This window comes from Chiloscyllium punctatum, chromosome 11, assembly GCF_047496795.1.
Source record: "Chiloscyllium punctatum isolate Juve2018m chromosome 11, sChiPun1.3, whole genome shotgun sequence".
In the NCBI taxonomy this organism is placed as follows: domain Eukaryota; kingdom Metazoa; phylum Chordata; class Chondrichthyes; order Orectolobiformes; family Hemiscylliidae; genus Chiloscyllium; species Chiloscyllium punctatum.
In genome coordinates this window covers 16,377,620-16,386,026 of record NC_092749.1, presented here as the reverse complement: position 1 = coordinate 16,386,026, position 8,407 = coordinate 16,377,620, and the positions used below count along the sequence as shown (strand labels likewise).

General features: G+C 43.3%; 1 protein-coding gene across 1 annotated transcript; it reads left to right on the top strand.

The window, feature by feature from the left end:
* Window positions 1–900: 900 nt before the first annotated feature.
* Window positions 901–6,981, top strand: LOC140482581 (microtubule-associated protein 1 light chain 3 alpha-like). The gene is made up of 4 exons (XM_072580110.1): window positions 901–1,181; window positions 1,280–1,335; window positions 1,427–1,533; window positions 6,068–6,981. The coding sequence occupies exons 1-4, from the start codon at window positions 1,133–1,135 to the stop codon at window positions 6,339–6,341; spliced, it is 486 nt and encodes a 161-aa protein (XP_072436211.1). The 5' UTR covers window positions 901–1,132; the 3' UTR covers window positions 6,342–6,981.
* Window positions 6,982–8,407: the final 1,426 nt, after the last annotated feature.

The window sequence follows — 8,407 nt, the reverse complement described above, 5'->3', positions numbered from 1 at the left end:
GTTTCCACTCTGTAAGTAATCTAATCTAAGAGCATGAGTTCAATTCCCGCTGCAATGGAGGTTATCATGAAAAAAACTGTCCTTCTCAAACTCTCCCTTACAAAGGGCAGCCCAGTGGCTTAGTGGTTAGCACAGTGGTCACCAGGAACTGGATTTGATTCCACCCTCGAACGACTGTGTGGAGTTTGCACATTTCTCCTGGTCTCTGTGTGGGTTTCCACTGGGTGCTCCGGTTTCCTCACACAGTCCAAAGACGTGCAAATTGGGTGAATTGGCCATGCTAAATTGGCCACAGTGTCCAGGGATGTGCAGGCCAGATGGACTCTCCATGGAAAATGCAAGGTTACAGGAATGGGGAGGACATAAACCTGGGCAGCATACTGTTCAGAGGGTCAGTGTGGAATCAATGGGCCAATTTGCCTGTTTCCACACTTTAGGCATTCTATGATGCAGAATGATGTGCCAGCACCACTCTTATGAGACAGCAACCCTATAGCCTGGTAGATTCCTGATGAAGGGCTTTTGTCTGAAACGTCGATTTCGCTACTCCTTGGATGCTGCCTGAACTGCTGTGCTCTTCCAGCACCACTAATCCAGTATTTGGTTTTCAGCATCTGCAGTCATTGTTTTTACCTGGTAGAACTATGATAACTCCACTTTTTTTAAAGCATTACACCCACAGTCCTGAATGACCTTCATATATTGTAAACAGCGGAAATAATAGTTACAGTTCCCTTTGTTTTGTTGATAATTTGCTAAATTACTTTTGACTGCTGACAGAGACAGCCTTCCTGATTGGCAATTGAAAAGGGCAAACTCTATTTGGTAACCTGGACGAGGTCTTACAGCTGTTTCTGTTTAAAGATTGCTACACTAATCCCAATCTTTATATAAGTGGTCGGCTGTCAATTGAAATCAATACCAATCTCTCTCTTTATATAGAGAACTCTGCAGTTTTATAGGGTTGAATGGGATTCTGGATAAGCCACAACTATAACAGCTACTTAGATATCCATACCAGGTTCGGATTAATCGGTTCCTGAGTGTACCGATAACCGAAACTCTTAATTTTCTGAAGAAAAAAAAATAATTACTGGCCGGGAGATCGATTGGAAAATCTGGGGACTGGAATATGGCAGTCGTGCACCGAACTCAACGTTTCAAACATCGAAAGGCGTTTGGTCAGTAACTCTTTTTAAAAAAGTATGATTTTCTTTTTTTTTAAAAATGGTTCAAAAGCGTGATTTTTATTTTCTAATTCCCTCTCCTTTTTAAACAGCTGCAAGGAAAGAGGAGTCTACGTTCATTCGGTCCAAATATCCCCAGAAGATACCGGTAAGAGTTTCTCTGCTCCGTTGGCTCCAGTCTCTCTCTCTCTCTCTCTCTCTCTCTCCCTTCCGGGGGTAACTTTTGGAGTTTCCTGCAGGTTATTGTGGAACGATATCCTGGCGAGAAACACTTAAAACAGTTGGATAAAACCAAATTCCTGGTTCCTCAAGATGTAATCGTGAGCCACTTCATTACCATCATCAGGTATCGTTAACATGAAGCACTTTGACTCTTGTCTCAGATGACTAACATCAAGCTTTGTGGCTGTCTAGTCTTTGAAAAAGTTAATGACTAACCCACTTTTTTCTTTACCCATCTGCACGGATCTACAAAATGACTCACTTGAGTGGCCACTTTGTGTAGAGGATCTAAATAGTCCCCGATAGATCTAGGGACTGTAATGAGCCATTCTCTCCTCTGCATCCTTGTTTTCCCCTATTTTTCTCCCCTCACTACCATCCACTGGACGTTCTTTTGAGTCATGTAACTACTGGTGGGGATGGGCTCTCCAATGTAAGATATTGCTGAATTGTAACCAATGACTGATTCTTGCCTGGAGGTGTAAGGATGACTGTCACAGTACTCTGCATCAGAATCCCCATTGTATGGAAAGAGGTTATTTGGTCCAAGTCCCACATTACTGACTCTGACCCTGCATTTCCTAAGGCAAACAGTTGTCCTGCACATCCTTGCCCACTTACGGGCAACTTAGTAGAGCCAATCCACTGACCTCTCCCTTTTTAGACTGTGGGAGGAAACCCATGTGGACACTCTTCAAAATAGTACCACCTATTTCTGTACCAACAGTGGCTCAATGGTTAGTACTGCTCTTGCAGCACCAGGGACCAGATTTGATTCCACCTGCTGGCGACTGACTTAGAGGTTTAGACTGCAGGAGGAAACACATGTGGATGCTGGGAAAATGTGCTGACTTTCCAATCAGTCACCAGAGGGTGGAATCAAACCTGGTCCCTGGTGTTGAGACAGCAATGCTAACCACTGAGCCACTGGCACAGAAATAGTGACATATTCAAAAATCTCAATATTATTGAGGTGGTGCTGGATGTCTTGAAAGTGGGTAAACCTCCAGAACCTGATCAATTGTGGGAAGCTCAGGAAGTGATTGCTGGGTCCCTTGCTGAGATACTTGTATCATTGATAGTCATTGGTGAAGGTGCCAGAAGACTGGAGGTTGGCTAACATGGTGCCACCTAGAAAGGTGATAAGGAAAAGCCAGGGAACTATGCACTGGTGGGCAAATTGTTTTTTTTTGGGGGGGGGGGGTTAGTGGGGAGAAGCAAGGAGGAGAAAGTTCCCTGATGAACAGCCTTTCGATGCCTTCAGAAAGGCAAGGACTGATTAGGGATAGTCAGCATAGCTTTGTGTAGGAAATGTGTCTCAAACTTGAGGTTTTTCTTCTTGCAGAAGTAACTGAGGGTTGAAGGCGGAGAAGTGGATACTATCTTTATGGACTTCAGTAAGGTGTTTGACAAGGTTCCCCATGGGAGACTGGTTAGCAAGGTTAGATCTCATGGAATACAGGGAGAACTAGCCATTTGGATACAGAACTGGCTCCAAGGTAGTGCACAGAGGGTGGTGGAAAGTTGTTTTTCAGATTAGAGGCCTGTGACCAATAGAGTGCCACAAGGATCAGTGTTGGGTCCACTAATTTTCATTTATAAATGTTTTTGTGAACCTAGAAGATATAGCAAGTTGGTGGATCCTACAAATTGGAGGTGTAGTGGACCATGAAGGTTAGCTCAGTACAATGGGATCTTAATCAGATTGGTGAATGAGCTGAGGAGTGGCAGATGGAATTTAATTTGGATAAATGTGAGGTACTGCATTTTAAAAGGGCAAATCAGACCAGGACTTGTACACTTAATGGGAAGGTCCTGGGGAGTGTTGCTGAACAAGAACCTTGGAGAGCAGCTTCCAAGTTTCTTGGAAGTGGAGTCAAGTAGATAGGATAGTGGAGAAGGTGTTTGGTATGCTTTCCTTTCATTGACAGAGCATGGAATATAGGAGTTGGGAGGCCATGTTGTGGCTGTACAGGACAATGGTAAGCCACTCTTGGAATATTGTGTGCAATTCTGGTCACACTCTTGCTCTCGCTGATGCTGTGGAACTTGAAAGGGCTGAAGATTTTGGGATGTTGGCAGGGTTGAAGGATTTGTGCTACAAGGAGAGCCTGAAAAGGCTGGGACTGTTTTCCCAAGAGCATTAGAGGCGGAGGGGTGACCTTGATAGAAGCTTAAAATCATGAGGGGCATGGATGGGATAAATGTGAAAGTTCACTTCCCTGGGCTGAGGAGTCCAGAACTAGAGGGCATATACACTCATACAGTGAGAGGGAAAAGACTTGAAAGGGATAACTTTTGCATGCAAAGGGTGGTGCATGTATTGAATGAGCTGCCAGAGGAAGTGGTGGTGGCTGGTACAATTGCAATATCAAAGGCATCTGGATGGGTATATGAATAGGCAGGGTTTGGGGGATATAGGCCAAGTGCTGGCAAATGGGACTAGGTTCCCATACCTTGTAAGCATGGATGATTTGCACTGAAGGGTCTGTTTCAGCTCTCCCTTTCTCCCCTCCCTCCACTGCCCCCTCCAGCGAACCCCAGAGACTAACCTTAGTGCTTAGTCTGTAGAATGTGCTATTGTGACTGATTTTCTAGAGACCTGCTCATAGTGGATGGAAGGATCTGTTTCATAATGTGACCATGCTGACCAGGTTTCCTAAACTGAATTAATGTCTCATTTGCATCTGACCCATATCCCTCAAACCTTGTCAATTTACCTGTCCAAGTGGCTTTTTTCCTATAACTGTACGTTCCTCTGGCAGCTCATCTCATCCCATCCATGCACCATGTTTGAAAATGTTGTTCCCTTATTAAACCTATGCACTGGCTAGGAGAGTTCAAAACCTGAGGGCCAAGATCTTGGCTATTCATCTTTGCTGCCTCTCATGATACTTCAAACCTCCCAAGGTGAGTAAACTGCTCCCTTTCAGAATGGCAGGTGGTGACCAGTGGTGTGCCGCAGGGATCAGTGCTGGGACCGCAGCTTTTTACAATCTACATTAATGATATTGATGAAGGTATTAAAAGTAATATTTGCAAATTTGCTGATGAGACAAAGTTGGGTGGCACGGTGAAATGTGAGGAGGATGTTAGGAGAATACAGGATGACCTGGACAAGTTAGGGGAGTGGATGGATGCATGGCAGGTGCAGTTAAATTTGGATAAATGTGTGGTTATCCACTTTGGCAAGAACAGAAAGGCAGATTACTGTCTAAATGGAGTCAAGTAAGGTAAAGGGGAAGTACAAGAAGATCTAGGTCTTGTAGAAGGCTGAAGAAGGGCTTATGCCAGAAATTTCAATTTTCCTGCTCATTGGATGCTGCCTGACCTGCTGTGCTTTTCCAGCAACACATTTTTCAGCTCTGATCTGCAGTCCTCACTTTCTTAGTTCTTGTACATCAGTCAATGAAAGCAAGCATGCAGGTACAGCAGGCAGTGAAGAAAGCGAATGGCATGCTGGCCTTAAGAGGAATAGAGTATAAAAGCAAAGAGGTCCTTCTGCAGCTGCACAGGGCCCTGGTGAGACTGCACGTGGAATATTGTGTACAGTTTTGCTCTCCATTTGAGGAAGGACATTCTGGCTATTGAGGGAGTGCAGCATAGGTTCACAATTCCTGGAATAGCAGGACTGTTGTGTTGAAAGATTGGAGCAACTGGGCTTGTATATGCTTGAGTTGAGAAGGCTGAGGATCTGATTGAGATGATGTGTAAGATTATTAAAGGATTGGACACCCTTGAGGCAGGAAGCATGTTTCTGCTGATGGGTGAGACCTGAACCAGAGGACAGCTTAAAAATAAGGGGTAGGCTACTTAGAACAGAGTTGAGGAGAAACTTCTTCCACCAGAGTGGTGGGTGTATGGAATGCTCTACCCCAGAAGGCTGTGGAGGCCAAGTCTCTGGATACTTTCAAGAAAGATGGATAGAGCTCTTAAAGATAGTGGAATCAAGAGTTATGGGGATAAGGCAGGAACAGGATACTGACTGAGGATGATCAGCCATGATCATAATGCATGGTGGTGCTGGCTCAAAGGGCAGAATGGCCTAATCCTGCACTTATTGTCTCCTCAGCAACTGGCTTGTAAAACCTATTTTGCATTTTTAGCATCCTTCCTATAATTTGGTATTATGTACAGTACTTCAAATGTGGTCTTAGCAATGTCTTGTATAACTGTAATATGCTGTTCCAACTCCTATACTGATCCCTGATTGATGGAGGAAACTGGTACACTTGCCTTCACCACCCTGACTACCTGGAACACTACACTCCAGGAACTGTGTACCTGCACCATTGTCTTTGTTTGATAACACCAATACCCAGGGTCCTACTGTAAGATAAATCTTGCCCTGATTTACATTACCAAACTGCAACACCTTCCACTTATCAGCATTAAATGCAATCTGCCATTCCTTCCAGTTGTACTCTTTAGATATCCTTCACTGTCCACCATACTAACCATTTTTGGTGTATCTCCTAATTCCCTCAAACAACTTAACCCTAACTCATATTAGGTTCACCAGTCTGTGTAGTCTCCTGGCTTTAATCTAACATTTTGTAATCAAGTCTACAAGGTAGTTGGTCTCCTGGGCTATTGAGGGTCTATAGTCTGCATCCTACTGCTGTACATTTTTTAAAAACAAGCATGTCTTTCCTTAGGAACCGGCTAGCTCTAACACCTAATCAAGCATTTTACCTGGTGGTGAAGAATAAGAGTCTCTCCAATATGTATGCCACCATTGCTGAACTGGACCAAGAATACATGGATTCTGATGGTTTCTTGTACATCTCCTATGCATCCCAGGAAATGTTTGGTGCAATTTGGCCAAGAGTTAATGAACTTTGGAACCTAAAAGTCCTGCTGTCTGTATTGGTGGTGTGTTTTTATCTGTACTACAGTGATTTCTTGAAGGTGATGCACAATCTAAATTGATTCCTGACCTTTTTTGAAGGGAAAATCATTTTAACTAGATAAGTTGACTCTTTGCACTTAATTTGCCACTTTTTTCTCTTATTAAATAATTTAAGGTGAAAGAGCACTCAAATTTATAAACAATATGAACAGCCAATATTGAGCAAAAATATCTTTTAAACAGATGGTCCATTCCTACAGTCTGCAGGCTAGAGGTGACTTGGTGGACACAAGACTCCTTCCATGGCCAGACTGATGACTATTTCCAACTTGCTGCTTCACTACACCTCCCCTCCCCTTCCCACTGTAATAGCCTAACATGTAGCTTATGTTAACTCTCTTTCCAGTAAGAAACTGAGATGGTCTTGAAGCATTCCATAGGGCAACCACTCTGCCCTTCAGTCTTGTTTTCCTTCTGGAAAACGTAGTGGAGACTCTCTACTGTTTAGCAACATGTTGTAGTCTGACTTGACATCAGTAACATACACCTTTTTATTTAAAATACTGGAATAAAATTTGTACCACCTCCCTCATTGCTAACTCATATGTTGGAATGACATATCTTAAGTGTACTGGTGACTGAACAAATCAAATGGAATGTGTATCCACAAATTTATTCATGGTGTGTAAGTCCATTTTTGATCATAAATTCTTTTTGTAACTTGTGTTTTGTTACTATTACTCCAGATTTCAAACACTAACCTCTTAAATAGTACTAACATTGTAGATAGATACAAACATACTTTTTCTGGGTGGAAGATAATATTCTCATGACCTTTTTTTATAAACTACAAGAGAAGTAGAGAAAATAACAATGCAGTAGTCAAAGGGTTGCAATCCTAATGTAGGGACCCCTCACTATAAAGTTAAAAACAATAACTTTTTTGTTGAAACACTAGTGTAAAATGAGGCCATTCAGCCCATCAAGTTTGCACCAACCTCAAGCATCCCACCTGAACTCAGCCCTGGAATACCATGTTTTAACAGGGCTAATTCCACTCCACCACCTCTCTCCTTTCTTTCTCCTCCTCTCCTCTTTCACCCCCCCCCCAAAAACCTCACCTGTACATCTTTAGACTCTGGGAGGTGACTGGAGTTTGCACAGAGACTCTAGGGCTGAGGCAGCAATATAGAGCTGCCTCAAGTCATTCAGGGGACCTGTTACTACACAATATTTTTGGAAATGTGATGAGCCCTATGCACAACCTAGTCTACTTCATACCTTATATAGGCAGCATGTATTGTCCAGTAGGCAGGTGGAGTCAATTACATTGCCATGGTTAGAAAGTGACAGATGGTGGACCAAGTAAGGATGGCAGCTTTGCTCATTAAAGGAAATTAGTGAACCAGATCAATTTTTTTCAATGGATTTGTGGTCCGTGGATTCTAAATTCCAGACTTGTACTCAATCCCCTATCTGATGAATTCAATACACAAATTGGGAGGTCATCTTACAATTGTATAAGAGTTTGGTTTGGCCACATTTGAATTGTGTACAGTTCTGGTTGCCACATTACCGAGAGGGTGCAGAGGACATTATCTAGTAGGGAGGGCATTCTGAGGAGAGGCTAAGTAGATTAAGATTATTTTCATTGGGAAGATGGAGGGTGGGAGTGGAGGCCTACAAAATCATGAGGTATAGACAGGGTGGATAGCAAGAAGCTTTTTCCGCAGAGCAGGGGACTCTATTACAAAGGGTTATCAGTTCAAAATGAGGGGAAAAGTTCTTTATCTCCATGGGCAGGATGTTCCAGGTAGCCACCACTGTGTAGAGGCAGGTACGATAGCATCATTTAAGATCTATCTAGACCGATGTGAATGGGCAGGGAGCAAAGGGATACAGACCCTTAAATAGGCAACAGGTTTAGAGGATCTGGAATGGCATAAGCTTGGAGGACCAAGGGGCCTGTTCCTGTACTGTTATGTTTTTCTTTGAATTCAAATTCTACTATCTGCTGGGGCAGGATTTGAATCAGGGACCCAAACTCATAATCCAGGCAACCAGATAAACAGACTAGAGATAATACACTAGGCCATCATCTTTTGTGTGCACAACCCACCCCCCCCCCCCCCCCACCCCCACACAC